This window comes from Puma concolor, chromosome E1 (genome assembly GCF_028749965.1).
Source record: "Puma concolor isolate L17-30 chromosome E1, mPumCon1.1.hap2, whole genome shotgun sequence".
Lineage (NCBI taxonomy): Eukaryota > Metazoa > Chordata > Mammalia > Carnivora > Felidae > Puma > Puma concolor.
Window position 1 is genome coordinate 36,658,031 of NC_141680.1, and position 19,317 is coordinate 36,677,347.

The 19,317-nt window shown below is 60.7% G+C and overlaps 1 protein-coding gene across 24 annotated transcripts in view; it reads right to left on the bottom strand.

Annotated features, from left to right (window-relative positions):
* Window positions 1-16,345, bottom strand: part of CACNA1G (calcium voltage-gated channel subunit alpha1 G) — a 62,212-nt gene extending 45,867 nt beyond the window's left edge. For 12 of the 24 annotated variants that reach the window (XM_086686973.1, XM_086686971.1, XM_086686980.1 and 9 more), the window contains exons 1-8: window positions 15,361-16,345; window positions 8,224-8,335; window positions 7,996-8,129; window positions 7,432-7,529; window positions 5,188-5,347; window positions 4,384-4,684; window positions 4,125-4,217; window positions 1,389-2,172 (exon numbers count right to left, since the gene is read on the bottom strand). In XM_086686973.1, coding sequence (XP_086543099.1) covers window positions 1,389-2,172; window positions 4,125-4,217; window positions 4,384-4,684; window positions 5,188-5,347; window positions 7,432-7,529; window positions 7,996-8,129; window positions 8,224-8,335; window positions 15,361-15,602 — 1,924 coding nt within the window. In that variant the 5' untranslated portion in view covers window positions 15,603-16,345. Of the gene's footprint in view, window positions 1-1,388; window positions 2,173-4,124; window positions 4,218-4,383; window positions 4,685-5,187; window positions 5,348-7,431; window positions 7,565-7,995; window positions 8,130-8,223; window positions 8,336-15,360 lie in introns of those variants that run through there. The other 12 variants (XM_086686990.1, XM_086686988.1, XM_086686981.1 and 9 more) reach the window with 3 other exon arrangements.
* Between the last annotated feature and the right edge of the window lie 2,972 nt (window positions 16,346-19,317).

Genomic DNA, 19,317 nt, shown 5'->3' on the forward strand with positions numbered 1-19,317 from the left:
TACAATGCACACGTGGGCACGCGTCCTGACCAGACAGGGGCACCACCCTTGCGTGTGCACCCATTCGACTACACATATCAGACACACGTGTACATAGACACGCACGAACATCAAACACGTGCGTGCACATGCCCACATACACACACTGGACACCTTCCTGCACACACACATGCACATACATACACGCCAGACCGCACACGCTCATGCACACAGTGACCTATCCCAAGACGCCAATCAACATCCATTTAAATCGGCTTTGATCATAGAATCTGAGAGCTGAAGGGCACCTCGGAGGGCACGCAGGGAAAAACACGTACATGAAGTGAAGGTGCCTAGCTCGGGGCCCAGCCCCTAGTAAGCACCCAAAAACATTCCCCCTTCTGACTGCACCCAGGAAGGTTCGCCAGCAACCGTGGTGGCCCCCGCCCTGCCTTCTACACAGGACGGAGCTGAGACACACATGCACGTGACTGGCTTACGTCCCATGGCAGGGTAGCGGAAAAGCTGGCACGGGCACCGTTCGCACGGCATTCCGCACCGGCACCTTCCTGTCCCAGCCCACGTTCCCGCATGACTCCCACACGTATCCCACTGCTCCTACGTGCCACAGCCTTCCCGAATCCCAGGCCCTGGGCTTCGGCTGCAGTGCGTCTGTCTTCGGAGGAGGGCCCGCCACCCCTGTCTGACGGTGGGGGGGGGACGCCTACAGGCAGGGAGTGTCTCACTTCCCTTGTGACGCTGGGTGTTCCTCCCACCAGACTAGCAACCCCCTGAGAACTTCCTGCTCCAGGCCCCCAGTCTCCCTGTGGGGAGGGAATGAAAGTCGTGTTTACAAGTCTCCTTAGCAGTGGGGTGGGGGTGGGGGGCACTGCTGGCCACAGTCACACATCATTGCCCCTCTGGGCCTCACAATGTAGTGTGTGGGCCTCAGCGTCAGGTGGCCCTGAGGTCACCTCTCCCCAGTGGCACAACCTTGGGCAAGTCAAGCAACCTCTTCGAGCCTCCTTGTCCTCATCAGTAAAATGGGGACAACAAGAAAGCTCAGCATCTACACTGTTGAGAGGATCCGATGGGATTCCGTCCGCAGAGCATGGGACAGGCACTCAGCAATCGGTCGACACCCGTTGACCTCATAGAGCAGAGCAGATCGGGTGCTCATTACGTGATCGATATTGTTCCCATTACAACGTGGGAATTAAGATTCCCGTTTTAGCAGATGAGGCCATTAGGGCTCAAAGACACGACGGGACGGCTCGAAGGTCCCAAGGCCTCAAGTGGCAGAACGGAAATCAGAGGCCTGTCCTTGGGACGCCAGGCCCCCAACCCTCTCCGGGACCCCACCTGGCCCCCGGGCAAGGGTCCCAGCATGCCCCACCCAGAGCGCTCACCTGTGCTCTGTGTCTCTAGCAGCTTGTGCATGGAGCTGTAGGGCCCGGGCGGGATGTTGAGGCTGGTGAGGGTGGGGGGTCCAGAGGTGGGGGCCGCCTCCACTAGCGCCTTCTCCTTCAGCATCTCTGGGGGAGGGCTGGTGTGCACCGTGGGGTACACCTTCCCGCTGCCCACGGTCCTGCCCGACGCCTCGGACGGCGATCTGGGAGGGGGTGCCTGACAGCGGACCGGCTCCAGGCGGCAGTCAGCGTGGTAGAAGCTGTGTACGGACTCTGCGCCCCCCGGGGGGCCCCCGGAGAGGGCGGGCGTCGAGGGCGGTGGCAGCATCAGCCGGCGGGCCCCATTGGCATCCCTGTCCTGGATCTCCGGGCTGGCCCGGGGGGCCCGCAACGTCCCGTTGCCCAGGTGGTAGTGGTGGTGATGGTGGTGGTGGTGGTGAACCAGGTGGTGGACAGACGGACGGCGGTGGGAGCGAGAGCAGCTGCCGCCGGGCTGGGGCTCCTGGCCGCCGCGCGGCACCGGGCTGCTGAGCAGCCCGGCCCGCACACCCGCCGCCCGGGAGACCTGGGCCAGCCTGCGGGCCGCTTTCCGGAGGACATACACCAGGTACTTCAACAGCTCCTCGTAGCAGCTGCCTGGCTCCGAGAAGCTGGCCAGGGTGCTGGCATTGGACAGGAAGCGCACGCGCTGCTCCCGCATCAGCTGGCTCTCCCGCTGCTTGGTCTCTGAGAACTGCGTGGCGATCACCACCAGGCACAGGTTGATCATGAAGAAGGAGCCCACCTGTTGGGGTGGGGACAGGAAGAGGAGATATCCTGAAGAAAAGGGCACCGCTGCCGCGGCCGCGTACCCCCGTGCCTCTCCCCTCCCCCAGCCGGGCGATGGCCCGGACCCTGACCCCTGCAGGCTAGCCAGGCTGCCGCTCTTGAATTCGCCCGCGCTCCCTCGTCCCCCACCTCCCTGCCTCAGTTTCTCCGGGACTCCTGGATGGCATCGCTGGGACAACAATCCAGAATGAAGGAAATGAATATTTATGGTGACAAGGCAGATTTTTTTTTTTTTCTAGATTGTGTCCTAGTAATTATGATAATTAGCTTCACTAGTATGATTCCAGAGAGCTGTTTAGAAGATTCTTCACGGAGAGTGTGGGTGGAGACTAGGCCCCTTACCTCCCTGTCTGCTTCCGTCCCCTCCCCCCAGCCCAGGGAGAGAAGCACAGTGAGAAGACCACGCTTCCCAGAGGTGCTGTCCTCACTCCGCAGGTGGCAGGTGACGGTGGGGGAGGGGAAGAGGCCCCAGGCGTGGCCCCCCCCTTCCACATGCAGGGGCGGCAGGGATAGCCTGGAGGGTTTGCTTTCTCTCAGAGCCTCTGCCTGTCACCAAGAGCTGCCTTAGTCTGTCTCCACCTCTCTCTGGAGATTGTCCTAAATCCTGAGTAGATTTTTTTTTTTTTACGATGTTTACTTATTTTTGAGACACAGAGAGAGACATAGCATGAGTGGGGGAGGGGCAGAGAGACGGAGGGAGACACAGAATCCAAAGCAGGCTCCAGGTTCTGAGCTGTCAGCACAGAGCCCGACGTGGGGCTCGAACTCACAAGCTGTGAGATCGTGACCTGAGCCGAAGTCAGACGCTGACCCGACTGAGCCACCCAGGCGCCCCAGTCCCGAGTAGATCTTAATCTCCGTCTTCGTCTCTTTCTCTCCATATCTGTCCCTCTCTCTCTGGCTCTGTCACTGGCCTCTTGGTGACATGGAGAAGGGCTGGACTTGGAGTCCGTAGCTAGGCTCAGCGTTCTCATTTAGGAGGTGGGACCACACCCTCTCCACTCCACACCCTCCCCCCCCTTCCCCCCCCCCCCCCCCCCCCCCCCGCCACAGGGCACTATGAGGATTAAGCAGGTAGCAGATGTCACAGCACACATCAACCCCAACGCCCGCCCAGCGAGATTAATCCATGGCACCCGCAAAGCCCGTGACGGGGCAGGCCAATGAAGACAAGTGGGTTTCCTCTCTATAAAATAGAGATGATAACAGGACCGTGGTGAGGATTCGATGCACCAGCACAGAAAAAGTGCTTAGAGCAGGACTGGCGCAGAGTAAATGCTCAATAAATATTAGCTGTAAGTAGAAGCAGTTTAATTATTAACTATGAATGCTGGTGACTAAAACTATTAAATATTGCTACTTTTGCCTCTGCCTTCTGCCCTCAGGAAGACTTGGGATTTCTGAGCTGGAAGGAACAAGAGGTCAGGCACTGTTACTCAACACAGGGTGATGGGAACGGGGGGGGGTGGTAACAGTCCTCTGTTTGGGGGACAGTCATTTCAGGATGTTTGCCAGCTCTCCCCAGCCCCCCAACAAAACGCCAGCGGTGCTCCCCTAGACCCTGTAGGAAACAGGACCACCGTTTGCCATTTCCAAATGCCCCCTGAGAGAGGTGATGCCAGCTTGGGTTGAGAATCGCCCTTTTTACTGAGGCCTAAAGCGGGGCTGGAGGCCTCATGGGGAATGATGTTGCCAGAGGTCGTAAGTGGTAGTAAATGATAGAACCCAGCCTCGACCTTGGATTTCCTCCTGACTCCTCATGACAGGTGCCCTCTCTCTCTGCCTGCCTCTCTATGGGACCTGTCCTGAGAGCCAGAACTTCAGACCCAGGAGGCCTTCCCCTCTCTGGGCGCCCCACCCTGTGTCCCCAGGATCCCTCATCCCCACAGGGGCCCAAGGAGCACTCACGATGATGAGGAGGATGAAGTAGATAAAGTTGTAGAAGGAATGAGCATCCATCACGAAGTACATGATGTCGACCCAGCCCTCCAGCGTGATGACCTGGGGAGAGTGCAGAGGGACAGGCTGGTTTGGGGCCCCCTAAAGCCTCCTGCGGCCCCCTCGGAGGCCCCGACCCCATCCCAGCCCTGAGGACGGCCGCTCTGAGGCCAGACTGCATCCTGGCGCTTGCACTCTGGGGAACCTCCCCGTGCCCAGGCCACCCCACCTGGAAGATGGCAATCCAGGCATAGCCGATGTTGTCGAAGTTGATGGCGCCCTTGAAGGGGTTGTGCTCCCCTGCGGAGCAGTTGGTGTAGTACTGGTTCCAGTTGACGCAAGTGGTGTTGCTGGAGCTGTTGTAGGCCTCATAGTCCAGGCCGCAGGGGGGGCCGCCGCCACCCTCCCCGCGCAGCGTGGGCACACTCCTGCACGAGCGCATGCCATTCTCCCGCGGCTGGGAGCAGATGAAGGGGTTCTCGTCCTCATTCTCCGTCTGGTAGTAGCGCTCCAGGTCCACGCTCAGGGGGCTGCAGAGGGGACAGGGAGGAGCTGGGGGCAGGGGGCTTCCAGGGAGAGGGCCCAGGACGGACGAGCCGCGTGGGCGCACTGAGACCCGCAGGGTGAGCAAGGCAGGGGGCAGAGCCGGGCACGCACCAGGCAGGGGCAGGGGGCCTGTGGGTGTAGGTTGGAGGGCACCAGGAGTGTGTGGACTGAGTGTGCAACTCCAGAGTCGGGCTGATGGAAGGTTACGTCCCAGATGGATGGTTTTCCCACGCGGCTGCACATGAGGCTCATTGTGGAGCCTGTGCGGCTCCCCACGCCCGTGCTGAACCCCAGACAGAGGAAATCAGAGTCTGTGGGGGGCGGGACCCAGGCCGCAAGGACTCCAATGCGTAGCCAAGTTTGAGAACCAGACATGGCACCGGTGTGAGGACGGAAATGTCAACGGCAACAGGGACTGTGGTCGGGCCCCCCCCCCCCCCCTCCCCGCAACCACTCCCAGGTCACGCCCACTCTGGGCAACACTCACAGGCTGAAATTCTCCGGCAGGAAGCACCGGTTACGAAGGAGCCCTGCCCACAGCTGGACGCCAACGATGCCGAAGATGAAGAAGACGAAGAAGCAGAGCAGCAAGACGTTGCCCAGCATGGGCAGTGTGTCCAGCAGCAGCGTGACAAGGATGCGCATGCCTGTGGGGCAGAAGCCACGCTGGGGGGGACCAGGCAGCACTCCCAGAGGAGGCCCTTCGGGGCTTCCGGGGCACAGACAGCCGGCTCAAGCTGGCGAGGAGACCGGTAGACGCCTCTAACTCCACCGGCAGCCCCGGCAGCCCCCAGCCCCTGCCCACTACCCGTCTTGGCCCATCCGTAGTAATCAGGGCACGGTACCACCAAGGATGAGACACAGAGATGGAGGTTTCCAGAGCTCTCTCCTGCACTGCTCCCCACCTAACTCCCCACATCATCTCAGCTTACAGAGGAGGATCGAGGATGCCCAGAGGACTGACATGACTTGTCCAGCATCACAGAGCTGCCCAGCTTTCTGTCCCTGGATCCTACCCCCCAACACACACACACACACACACACACACACACACACACACACACACACTCTTCTCCTACTTCCTTCTCTCACCCAACAGTCACCTGACCTTTCTAAGTTATCACCACTGTAGTCACTGGGGAAACTGAGGCAGGGAACTCCAGGAGGGACACCAGCTGACAGGCTCTCACTCTGAGAGCCATCCCTTCAGCAGGAGTCCAGATGCCCCCGAGCTTCACCATGGTTCTGAGCCCCCTGCCCCTAGTCCATTCTCTGCTTGATACAGATCCCCACATCGGGACGCGAGGAGACACAAGGCCATCTTTCCAAGTGGCCATCAATTAACAAGTCCCTCTGCAGGAACAGCCACCACAGCTGTGCCCCAACAAGCCTTGTTGGAGATACTGCCCTCCCTCCCCATTCCAGGTCTGGGACCACCCCCACATGGTCTGAACCAACCCCCGGGCCATTAAGCCCTTGTTAAGCACACAGACCTCTAATGACCGGTTTGACCCCCAAAGTGCCACTCGTGGCCCCCTGCCCCTCCAGGGAAAAAGCTTCTAAGCAGCAGCCAATTAACCCTCTTGGTGACTGCAGCCACCCTGCCCAGCCATTCTGGCCCGGACTTCTCACTCAGTCCCTCACCACCACCACCACCCCCGCCCCCAGCCCTCCAGCCCCATCCTCCTTCGGCTCCTCTGTGCTCCAACTGAGATCAATTCCTCAGGGTTTGCATTAAGGGAATTACACCGGTGGTTAGACAGCGGCCTATAAATCTGCCAACCATCACCTGGGGTGGGAGCGGGGGTGATAGCCTGTCCCTCGTCCAGAACTTCCGTTAACACTAACACCCCAGCACACCGAGCAGCTCTGCCCACCCGAAAGCAGCCGCATCTCATACACACACACACACACACACGCGCACGTGCGCACGCACACACGCACGCACCGCACCGCACAGGGGGTTGCTGCTACATCAGGCACAGAAACCCCCAAACATGCCCCTACCCCTCATTTCTGGAACTGCAGTGGAGACCATTTGCAGCTTGTGTAGGTTGGGGAGTTGCATAGGGGGCCTGAGTAAGAATGGGGGGGGGTGGCAGGATGTAGGGGGAGCTAGGGCTGCCAAAGCTTGGCTGGCTCGGGAAACCAATGCGGTTTAATTTAGATAATGGTCCCGGCAGTCAGTTGCGGCAGTGGGTTGGAAGGGAGTGGGAAGGAGGAAGGGGACACAGGCGGAGCATGAGACATGGAGTGGCCTTGCTTTGAGAGAAGTCATGCTCGGTGTGGCCAGTGTGGGCTCACCAATGAGAACCAGACTGCGTGAGAGGCCATTCTGGCTAGGAAAGGCCATTACGCTTTGTCCCCACTCCTCCTGGCCTACCGGCCTCTCCTCATTCCCACTCTCCACCCCCCTTCCGCTGCAGGGAGTGATCTTTTAGCTGAAGGGAGGGGTCATCTGAGACATTTCTGAGACTCTGACCCCAAATCAGTCTGAAACAAGGGGGAGGGTCTTTCCCGCTAACTCTCCCAGTGCCACAGCCAGGTGTGGGGGCTCCATTCGGCTCCAGGGGCCCTGGTTCCCCCACCCCCATCCCGAGCCCTTCTCTGATGAGGTCTGCCTCAGAACGCCAGGCCTATGAGTGGTCAGAAGGTAGGGGTGGGGTCTGGGGGTTCCATATTTCCTCTTGGGGCTCCCTGTGCAGGGGCTGAGGGCCAAGGGGTCACTCACTGGGCACCCGGTTAATGGCCCTGAGCGGTCGCAGCACACGGACTGTCCTGACAGCTGAGAAGCTGACGTTCTGAAGGTCCAGCGAATACTCCAGCATCCTGCAGGGAGGGGCCCAAAGGGAGGCCCTTTGAGTCTGAGGCCGCCGTGGGGGTCAAAAGAGGTCAATGAGGAATCCTGCTGCGGTGGGGCAGCACAGCCTCTGACCCCTCCCCCACCTCCACCAAGGGGCCCTGAAGAGCCGGCTCTCTGTCTGGGGGCAAGGCCCACCCCCAAGCCAAGGACAGCTCCCCATCAGAGAATAAACAGAGGAGGGGACGGATTCAGGGGCCATGGAATTCAGAAGTACAGGCTCGAGTGTCACAGGCACTGTCTCGCCCACCAGGACCGTCCAGGCTCGAGGGTCCGGACAGCCTCGGACCCTTAGTGGACAGCCAAGGAGAAAGCATCGTTGTAAGTGGGCTGGGCAGGGGCCGGGGGTGGGGGCCGTGCTGGGGCCTAGAACCCTGGCCCTGGGGTCGGGGCTGATCTGGTCATTGCTCTCCCACCTCCAGCCCAGGCCCTCACCCTGCAATGACGATGAAGAAATCAAGCCGGTTCCAAGTGTCTCCCAGGTAACACTTTTTCCCGAAGATGCCCAAGGCCACCATCTTCACCACCATCTCCACGGCGAAGAAGGCAAAGATGAAGTCATCGAAGGCCTGACGTGGGGACAAGAGGTTTTGGAAACTGAGAAGGGGGAGGGGTTTCCCCTCCCCCCCCCCGCCCCCGCCCGCCCCACGCACACACACTCACCTGCAGGATCCGGCAACGCTGCGAGTCACAGGCGATGTCCTCACATGGCCGGAACATGCCCAGGGTCACACAGTTGAGAAGGATAACCAACATGCTGATGCGCTCAAACCAGGTATCCAGGCGGTCAAGGAAACAGCTGGCCGGGGCTGGAGCCGCGCCCGTGCCTCGTGCCCCGCACCTGCCCTTGCGCCTCCCGCTCCACGACCCCCACCCCCCCAATCTGAGGTGGAGCCAGGTGCGAAGGGAGGACCCCGGCTCACATGTCTGACCGACCCCAGGTCCGGGCCCACCTTGGCCGTCACCCCACTGGACCCAGACTCCTCGGCGGTGCAGTAGGAAAAGCCACAAATACCCTGACTATTTGCACAAGCCACTCGGGGGATAAAATCGATCGAGCTTGTGGAAATGCCAGACACTGAGAGTGTGCTGCTGAATCTGAATCCTATTCTCCCTACCTCACGGGGAAGATGTGAGAAGCAAATGAGATAATGTATGTGAATGTGTGACACAAACCTAAAGTCGGATTATGCCTGCCTTACAGTTTACCAAGCACCTTCACGCCATGCCACATCTGAGGCTCGCAACAGCCCCGTGAGGTAGCGGGGGTAGACCATTTCCTTCCCCAGAACCCAAGCACCCGGAGGCCCAGAGGGCCAAAGTCATGTGCTGAAGGTCACGGGAGAAGCCAGGATGAGACTGAGGTGTCCAAGTCCCCCATCTGGGAGACTTGTTTCCATAGTTGCCCAGGCCTGTGGGGGAGGGGTCAGGACCGTCCTGGCACCAGACAGACAGGCGGAACTAAACAACAGGGTCCTTCACCACAACACGGCCTCAGCCTGCCTCTCCCACCACCCACCAGCCCCCTGGCCCCCCGAAGCCCTCAGACGCCTCCAAACACACTCACGCATTTAAGTAACGAGGACCCACTCCACATCAGGCCCTGTGCTAGACAGAAGTCCCCAGCCCACACAGAGTAGAACGTACCCTGCACACACAGGCCCTGAGTTTTTCCACATAGTGGGTTTTATTAAGGGACTCACTTCCAGCCCATCAACAGGAGGATGTACAAAGCGGCTTCTGGACCTTAGAAGGTTCTGGACACCAGACTGACAAAGAAGTGAGCCAGCCTCCTATTCTTCTCAAAGACAATGCAGAGTGGGGGAAACAAAGAGGCTAGAAAGGAGGAGAGAGTGGAGACTGGGCGGAGGAGGGGCCTCGGGGCTGGAGGTGAGGAGGGTGTCATGGCGGCCCATGGCATGACCCACGAAGCCAGACTGTGGGGCGCAAAGGGCCTACAGCAGGTGGAATCTTCCTGTCAGGGCCCCACTTCTGGAGTGAGAAGGCTCTGTCAGGGAACCCCAGGGCTTTCCTCCCAGCTGGTCCCAGCCACCGCTCCCCATCTCCATCTTGAGGCTCAGGCCACCCCACTCTGCAACGGCCCGCCATGCCCTCAATCCCCCCTCCCAGGCCTCCTCTGCCACCCAGGCGGTTTGCCTTCACATCCCTGCCCACTGACAGGCACCCACGTGGGCAGAGGCACTACAGTTTCCCCTGCCTCCACCTCCTCCTCACAAGAATAAGAGTAAAAAAAAAAAAAAAAAAAAAAAAAAAATAGTTCTAGGTTTTTGGGGTAAGTAGATGGACGAGGTAAATAAAGAGTGCTCTGTTTCCATGGAGCTGTTTTCCAGAGTGGAGCCTGAGCCCAATGGATCTCTCCCCAGAATGGGGTCAGCCAGGGGTCACCTTGGAAAAAGGAGGATAGGGAGGGAGCTCTCTGAGGGTGATTATCGGGAAAGAGCAGGACACAATTACCCTCAAGAACCAGTCTGCCTGCCCCGAGCTACCCCCTCCTGTCCTCGGCAGAAAGGGACCCATTTGAGCAGTTACCTCCGCAAGGGGGAATGTGGGTAGTTCCATTGGGAAAAGCTCCTGGAACACCTGTTTGGACCCCTCCAATGGCAGTGACTCCACCAAGCCATCTGTGCACTAGTCTTGTCTCCCTTGCTGAGGCAGGCACACTCTGATTTTACAGCTCGTACGAAGCTTACACTAGTGCCTGTCCCGTAGTCGATGGTCAATGCATTGGGAAAATGAATGAATGAATCAATCAATCAAGCAAGCAAGCAATCAATCAATCTCCCTGCTTAGAAACCGGGTGTATCTCCCCATTCATGTTTTCCTGCCTTGTCTGCCTCAACAGTGATAAATTGATAACTTGGGGTGGGCGTGGGGGGAGTGAGGGGCAGAAGTGACACCACAGAGGAGCTGGGACTCCTGTCCCCACCTTACACATGCTCACACTGGCGCCTCTTATAGCTAGATTCTACCTCCAAATAACCCCATCTCCAGCTCTTAACCACAGAAACCCCCCTGGCAATTTAGCTTTACTCCCAGGTACATCCTGTCTGCTCTCTACCTTCCCCTTTCCCTTCAGGGAAATGTAAACGGACAAGGGAAGACACCAAAGCAGGGGGAAATTTGGGACAATCTGAACTGGGAAGTAATCAGTGGGGATGGGGGTCTTTCACCCTTCTCAGGGTAGGGCTTGTTTCCTTGGGAACATGGCCTTATGTCACTGTGTGATGTTCCTCTGTTGCCATAACAACAGGAGGATGTGTCACCAGGTGGTGTGGATTTGTTGCTATGGCAACTAAAAGGGACCCCTCACACATGAACTCCCCTTAGCCAGACTGCTGTCTTGTCCTCATGCAGGGAAGGGAAAGCAGGAGGACCCACAGGTTATCAGGTTGGGGGGAAACCATGTGACAAATCCCCATGGCAACCAAGGGAACGGGGGACACTGGTTGCCATAGTGACTATGAGAGACCTGTGCGGTCACATGTCTACTGTTGCTATGGTGACTGTCCGGGCTGGAGTGGATCCCAAAGGGGGAGGTGGGTAGGAGAGGGGAGGCTTTCTTCTCCCCACAGCCCACCATCAAAAGCAGAGAAAAAGGAAATGGCAGGGCGAGGAAACACACTTCCATCCCTCCTCCTCCTGGAGCGTGTTATCTGCCCAACTGAGTCCTCTCCGTGGGGCTTTATCTAGTGCCCTTGCCTAGCCTGGCAGCTGTAAGGGAGAGGGGGGTGGGTAGAGGAGGGAGGAGGGGGGGCACCTCCAGGGGCACGTGGGGGCCCGGGTGTGACTGAGAAGGGAAGCAGGCCCTCCAGCTGCCCCCCTTCCCAACTGGGGCCTGGAAATCTGAGACTGCGCAGCACTGAGGAGGAGACGGGCCTGGTCCCAGGAATCCTGGCCTCCCAGTATGAGTTGGGAAGGTGGGATCCTAGTCTGGTCCACCCTACGAGAGGCTGGCGTCTATGGGAAACGGCACTCCCAGGGGGTAGGGTGGGAGACGGGGGCTCGGCCATGTGGCTGGCACCGGGCAGACCGAAAGGGGGATTCCCTCCAGCCAAGCCCCCACTCCCACAGCCCGTTCCCCAGTGGTCTCCTGCGCTCCAGCCTGTGGGCGTGCAGGGAGAGAGGTTTCCAGCTGAACTGAAAACTGAAGCCCAAAGAAAGGCAGCCGGCCCCACCCAGAGACAGAGACGTGAGACCCAGAGACACAAGAGAGAGCCGGCCTGTTGGAATCTTTGGAAGGGGAAATAGGCCAGAAATCTGATTCAAATGTCTGTGACTGTGTGTGTGTGTGTGTGTGTGTGTGTGTGTGCGCGCGCGCGCGCGCGCGCGCACACACACGTGTGAGTAGTTGTGTCTGTCGCCACCCTGGCTGAGGCAGGCAGGGCGGGGTGAGGGCTGGGGCGGGAGCAGGCGAGGGGTGAGGGGGGGTTGAGTGGTGGGGGTAATCCCAGGAATGGCTCCAGCTGGCACCATGGGTGATGGGGAGTCCCCCAACAGTTCTGTGGAGTAGACCGGGTGTGTGACCCGGAAGGAAGGTGGGCCCGGGGCAGAAGGAGTGCTAGGGGATGCTCTGCCCTCCCCAGTCCTGTCCCATTCCCCAGCCTCAACCTTCCTACCCAGAACCCCTCTGGAGAGTCTGGAGTTTTAAAATGAGACGAGGGAACTGGTGAGGAGACAGGAAGAACACCCCCCCTCCCATTTCCTCTGAGGACCAAAAGGGAGACTTCTCCCGAAGGTAAGAAGAGACACAGGCAAACTTGGGGCACTGGGACAGTGGCAAGGAAAACTCCAGAAATTCCCGGTGCCCCCTCCCCTCCAGACACACACACACAGTGATGCAGTCACACACTCACACTCACTTCTGGAAGCCATTAGGGCTCCTGCCTTTCGGGCCTCCCCCTTCTCCTTCCCCTACTCCTGGCAGACTCCCTTCTCCCCCTCTGGCCCCCCTCCCGCTCCCCCTCTCGGCATCCCAAATGCCAGCCTGTGATTTCCAAATGAGAAAAAGCTGTGCTGGGCTCTGAGCTTGGAGAAACTCCTACACAAACTTCCAGATGTGACACAACAGCCGGAGAGGGAATGCTCAGGATCTCCTTTCCGGGAGGGGCGCCACACTCCCTCACACTTCAAGAAACACACACTGGAAAGCCCAACACGCTCCCCTATAACCGGGGAGGAGGGGGCCCTTCTGATGTGAGTACCCCTGGTCTTCCCAGCAAGTGCACTTCTGAGCCTCTCTTCCTTTTGCTGCCCTCCCCTCCCCCCAACACACACACACACACACACACACACACACACACCTTCCTACCTGGGTCTAAATCTCCTCTCTAGGAAACCTGGTGTCCTCAAGAGGCTCAAAAAGGAGGGGCTGAGAAGAATGCCAACAAAAGTGGAACTGGCTTCAGATAGTGGGGGAGGTGCCCCTATGTCCCTCAGACTCAGAGGTGCAGAGGACCTTGTGGAGTCAGGCGGAGGTGCACCGACACCAAAAAGAGAGAAGGGAAAGCCTGAGGTCCAGGAGTCAGCTCAGAGCCCCCCGCCCCCCCCCCCCCCCCGCCATGAAAAGACAGGCTTCCCTTGACACTCAGGTGTGATGGGATTGGTGGGGCACGGCTTAGGCAGTTCCTTTGCCAAGACACTGTTCTCTCAGCCCATCCTCAGCCAACCCAGGCTTAGCGACTTGTCTAGACCCAGTGCTGCCAATGCCCCACACCCCAGACTCCCACCACCCCAGGCGTAGGCCTGCTTTTCCATCCCCAAGACGAGCCCTGGGGTCCCACCTCTCTTCCCTCCTTCCAGCCCTCTCCACTTGCTCCCTCCCAGAGCCCCTCAAGGAAGGAATCTGCACCCAGACCATCCACTAGCACCTAGAGGTAGGGCAGGTGGGGAGATGCTGGCCCAGAGGTCTGGCTGTTTTAGAGGAAGAGGGGAGGCAAGGTCTCACTATCTCCCCTGGACCCCCAGGAGAAGGGAATGGTGCTTTCACTCCCCATTCCTGGAGAGGGCAGGTGGTGAGGGGTTGAGAGGAAGGATGTGCTGAGCTCATCCTCTCACAGACATTTGTTCCCCAGGTCCCTCTCTGCCATGGAGAAAGGGGCCTCGGGGGTAGGGGAGGAGTCAGAGCTCTCTGAGACCTCCTACCTCTCTCTTTCGGCAGCTCAGAGAAAAAAGAAGGGGCAAGCGATGGAGAGAGGGTGTCACGAGGGGGGCTTCCTAAAGACCCGCGGGGTATAGAGGATGGGGGTTGGGGGGGGGGGACCCAAGCTCACATCCCTGCTTTGCGCACTAGAGGCAGCCGAACTGCAGAGTGAGGCGGCACCAGGCTCCCCCCCCACACCTTCCCCAAAGCAGAGTCCCGGTTGGGCTCTCAGGGGTTACAAGGGAAACCTGAGGTCCCCCACCCTGGTGCAAAAGAGCCTCTGAGCCAGGAGGAAGGAGTCAGGAGAAGCTGTCAAGACCTGGGATGGCAGCACACCCCCCCCCTCCCCTTTCCTTCCGGCAGTGACGGGACCCACCCGGAGCCTGGAACCCGGCAGTAGTCAAGCAGCGCTTTGTGCTAGGAGCTGAGGAGAAGAGGCCAGGGGGGCAGGGGGGTTGGGGTCTCCCATGCCACCCCAGACCAGGCAGAGAACAGGGCGCAGTGCTAAGTCTATCTCCCTGAAATGTGGGGATTGCATTCCACACACCCAGCCAAGGAGCAGACCCTCCGGGGTGCTGGACCCGAGTCTTCCCCAGCCGACCGGCTCACAGGCTCGCGGTTCCCCCAATACTTTCTTGGAGGGCTGCGGTCTCCCATACCTGCTCTGCCCTCAGGCGGGAGCATTCTGTGTTTGTGAAAGGGTAACTTGGACCCGTTCAATCCCATCCCCCGCTTTGCCAAAGCACTGGCCACAGTCTTTCCCTCTACAAGAAAAAATCTAGCACAAAACTCCCCAACCCACCCTTAAGCACCCCGCACTGAATAAAGAATTGGGGAGAAAGGAGGCACTCCGGGCACTGGGCTCCAGCTGAAAGGGTCTCTACTCCGGCTCTGGGGGCAGACAGCTTCCCCTTCACCACATCTTGTTCTCATTCTGCGCCCCTGACATCAGCCGCCGCCGGAATCTCCTTGTTGTGCCTCCAACCCGCGGGTGGGGGTGGGGGAGTTAGGACCCGGTCCCCGCCCCCCCACCCCCAACATCTCCCTCTGGGTCAGTAAAAACCTCAGCCTCAAGGACCAGGTTGGGGGTGGGGATCAGACCCTAGAATCCACCTCAAACTTTGAAGCCGGTGGGGGGGGGGGGGGGCGGGCAGGAGGGAAACCCAGGAGATTGCAGTCCCCCTCCCCCGTCCCCGCAGCTTCCTCCCCACCCCACCCCCCAAAGTCGGAAACCAAACCCAGCTCGCTAACGGGCGGCGGGCGGAGTAGAGCTCCCAGGCTCCCGAAGCTTCCCACATCTGGAGGATGACGACCCTCCCCTGCCCACATCTGGAGAGCATCCAGCTACAAACCGGCGGGGCACGTCTCCTCTCTTTTCCTGGCCTGGATCCCAACCCCCCAAGGAGGACTGAGGTGTGTGTACCGAGGTGGGGCTCGTCTGGGGTACCAGCCAAACCTGCTCGCGGCTCCGCTCCCACTCTGAAGCCCCCTCCCTCCCTGAGCAGCGCCCCCCCCCCCCACTCTCATCTGCCCACCTTCCAGGCTCACTTCTCCGACTCACCTGGCTTTCGGTCCCCTCCGGCGGCTCGGCCCGCCCCCCTGCGGACCCCCCAACCCGGCCGTCGTGCCCTGGAGGATATGGGTTACAGACCGTGCGGAGACACCAGCTCCGCGGGCGGCTGTCCTGGCTCAAGTAGAAGAAAACCACCGGGGCCAGCGCCGGGTACGGCAGCCCCTCCGCCTCGGAGTCCGCGCTGCCCGGGTCCTTTTCCGTCGACCCCGGCCCCGGCCGGCCCCCGGGCCCCGACAGGTCGTTGAGCCGCATGAAGCTCCGGGGCTGTCCTGACTCCTCGGTGCCCGCTCCATCCTCCTCCTCGTCCATCCTCTGGCCAGCCGGGGCCCCGGGCGGTCTCGAGAGGGGCGAGCGGCGCCCCTCAGAGGAGGTGTCCTCACGCAACCGGGGGGCCCCGGCGGGGGCGCATCTGGGGGGCTCTAGGGCGCAGGCTGAGCCCCCGGGAGGGCCAGTTCAGCCCAGCTCTCCCTGCCCGCAGGGGCATGCTGCCCGCGGGGCGCCGGGTCGCAGGGAAGCCCCGCCCGGCGCGAGTCCCGCTTCCCCAGGGCTCCTGGGGCCCCCCGGGCCAGCCGGCCGGCTCCCCCTCACTTTGTTCCGGCTTCTTCGCTTCGCGCCCAGGCTCCAGTCGCCCGATTCGGCGCTACCTTCGGCGAAGCGGCCGGGAGAGGGGGAGAGAGAAGGGGGTCGGAGAACAGGGGGTACGGGGGAGGGGCGCCCCCTCTTCCTGCGGCGCAGCTGGAGCAGGATCTAAGGGGTCAGCATCGTCCCGGCTCCGCGCCAGCGGCGGCGGGGGGAGGGGAAGAGAGATCTCTTTGGGGGTGGGTTTGAAGGGGGTGGGGGGCGGCTCCTTCCTCCGCCCCGCGGCGGGCTCCCGGTCCGGGAGGGGCGGGGAGACGGTGGGGGGCCGTCCCGGGCGGGGGTGGAGGCGGAGATGCCGCCGCCGCAGCCGCCGCGGTGGCTGCCGCTGCCGTAGCTGTCGCCGGCGCCACTGCCTCCTCCTCCGGCCGAGACGCGGAGCGAGCGAGCGAAAGCGGCCGCGAGGAGCCCGGCGCACACCACAGCTGGATCCCTCACTCCAACTTCAAGCCTCGGCCCCGCCTCTCCCCAGCCAGCCTCGCAGCCAATCGCTGCGCGCCGCCGGCCCCGAGCCCCGCGCCCATTGGCGGGCCGCCGTGGCAGTGCGGGCGGGGGCTCCGGGGGAGAGAACCACAGCTGGAATCCGGTTCCCACCCTGAAGCCCAGGACCGCCCCTCTCCCCTCCCCTTGCCCCTGGGTCCGCTCCCGAAGGCCAGAGCCAATTAGACGGCTACCCAGACCGAACCCATTTTCCTATTGGCCGCTGGGGTCTCTGGGACTCCCCTGGAGGGAGCCCCGGGGAATCAGAGTATTCGGCGCCGGGTCCCGGGATAGCGCTGCGGGCCCCGGGGCATCCTTTGTCCAAGACCCCTGAATTGGACCGCAGCCGGAGGGCGGGGCCCAGCTCTGGGCGGGCCTGGGCAGAAGAGAGGCTGGCGGCCGGGGCTGTGGGTGGTGACCAGGGTCCCCAGAGCGAAACCCTGGGTGTCCACCGGATTAATCGCCTACCCTGGAGTCGAGCCCGGGAGCGCGACTGAAGAAGGGGAGGAGCAAAGTAGGATGTCCCCGGGGGTAGGGGCTTCAGGCTTGGAGAAACAGGCGGAGCCTAGGAAAGTCCGGGGCAAGCAAGGTCTGGGCGTGGTTTCCACCAACCTCCTTATGTAGACCCCTCTCCCAGGTCCACTTCTGCGACGTTGACCCTGACCTAACGCTAAGCCGCCGACCCTGACCTCAGGTCAACACTCCTGAGCTTCCTCCTCTCTGCCCCTAGGGATCCTTTGGAGGCCGTGGATCTCTCGCAGGGGCTTCGAGCTCGAACACGTGGCCCCAAACAGGTCAAGCCAGTCCCAGAGTCCAGGTCCCCAAGATCAGCTGAGGAGCAGAGAGAAGCTCCCTCGAAGGGACCCGCGGGGGCCTCGGGTGTGTAGGAGGGAGTGGAAGCACGGAGCTGGGCTTTGCTGGCTCTTGGCCTGCAAGGTCTTACCAACCTCCCACCCCGTGTCTCAGTTTTTCCCTCTCGAGTTCCAGTACGGCTGGGAAGGCAGCCGCAGGACAGGAGCTTCTCGTGGCTGCTCTCGCACACCTCTGCTACCGGGGGAGCGGGTCCTCGAGTGTCTGCAGCTCTCCACTCGCGCACACGCTCGTGTGCCCCGGGAACCTCGCCCCGCCCCACCTTCGCGAGTCCCCGGGCTCAGTCAGCTCCTGCTCCCTCTCACCGCCAGCGCCGCCCCAAAAGGCTGTAGGTGCCCGGGTGCAGAGCGCCGCGGGAGCGCTGGGCGCTGGAGCGAGGTGGGGCGGAGAGGGCGTCGAGCATTAGACGTCCGGAAAGCACTTCCCCACCTCTGGGAAGGTGGATAGGGCGGCGGGACCAAGAAGGTCAGTCAGTGCTGGGTCCCGAGACTTCGGGGCGCTGACGCCACTGCGGAGAGGCAGAAGCGTGGACCGGATGATCTCCCGTCCCCGCCCCCCTCCCCCCGAGCCACCCGAGCAGCCCCCGCGTGCCTCCGGCCGCCCGGGGTGGGTGTCTCAGCCCCCTCGAGGGCGGGCTGCAGCGAGTGCAGTGGGGAGGCGCCGAGGGGTTGCAGCCTCTCGGGTTGCCCTTTCGCCAAATCCGGGCACCGAGTTGTGTAAATGAGGCCGAGCTCATTTGCATTGCATGCTAATGAGCAGATCCCTTAAGTGCCTTTCCCTCCTGGCGGGAGTCTGCTCTCATTCCGCGTGTGCCGCGCCAGGCTTGAACTCTCAGCGGTCTTCTGGGAGAGGGGCCTATTTATGGTTCACTCCACGTGTCTGACACCTTCATCCCTCCCGCAGGTCCGCAGTCTGCCTGGTCGGCCTGCCCTTCCCCCACAGCGTCAAGAAGCCCCAGGGCTGGCACCAGGACGTAGGGACTTTAATCATCCCCTCTTTGCAGAGGGTACAATGAGCCCAGAGAGGCTTGCCCAGCCCAATGGTCAAGTATCCTGGTGGTCAGCAGGTCCCACACCTCCATCCATCATCCAGGCCACCCCTGTCTCTGGGCTGAGCTCTATTCTAGAGCATACCCAGGAAGGTGGCAGGGTGTGGGGCAGACACATTTACCTCTCTGGCCTTGGGACCTGGGGTGACCTGCCCCCTAAAGCATCCTGATCCCTGGGTGGGGGCACCAGGGGACCCCGCCTCAGATGCTCTCTTAGCCTGAGTGGGTAGGGGGAGAAGGGAGGCAAGACCTACAGAGAAGGCAAAAAAAAAAGGGTGAAACCCTCTTTAACTCCTACCTTCCAAGTCTCAGCTCCACCATCACCTCCTCAGAATGGCCTTTTCAGCAAGTATTGTAGTGCTTACTAAGTGTCAAGGTGCTGAGGACACAGTGCAGAGCTAGACAAGAATCTGGAACCTCAAAGGCTTCACCCAGACTCGGATTATAGGTTTACGTTTGTAGTAATGAAACCCCTCTCTAGGCTCTATGTTCCCTCGGGCAAGACTTTATGTCCATTTTGCTCACCAGAGCCTGGTCCCATGTTTGGCACATAGTAGGTACTTAATAAATCTTTATTAGATGAATAACCTTAGGCAGGGAGGAGAATGAGAGGGACAAGAAATTCCTTTCCTTGGGCCTCAGTTTCCTAACAAAGAAGTTAGGCCTAAGTGTGTCTAAGATGTCCTCTGGGTTTGAGGGAGAGCCTTCACACCTGCTCTGCCAGCCCCGCCAGCCCCCTCCAACCGTCTCCCCCTTACACCTCCTTCACAGCCTGGCTGGCTCCCTCAGGAACTGAGATAATCTTCCCATCTCTGACATGCTCTGCTCAGCGATGACACATCATTCCATGTAGTCACCTCACAGCCTTGGGAGTTGGGTGGAGGTCGTCCCATTTTTTGGATAAGAAAACTGAGGCTTGGGGAGATGACATCATTTCAGTGACTTCTCAAACTGGGAGGTCCTGTCTCCAATGGCACTGGCCCACAGCTC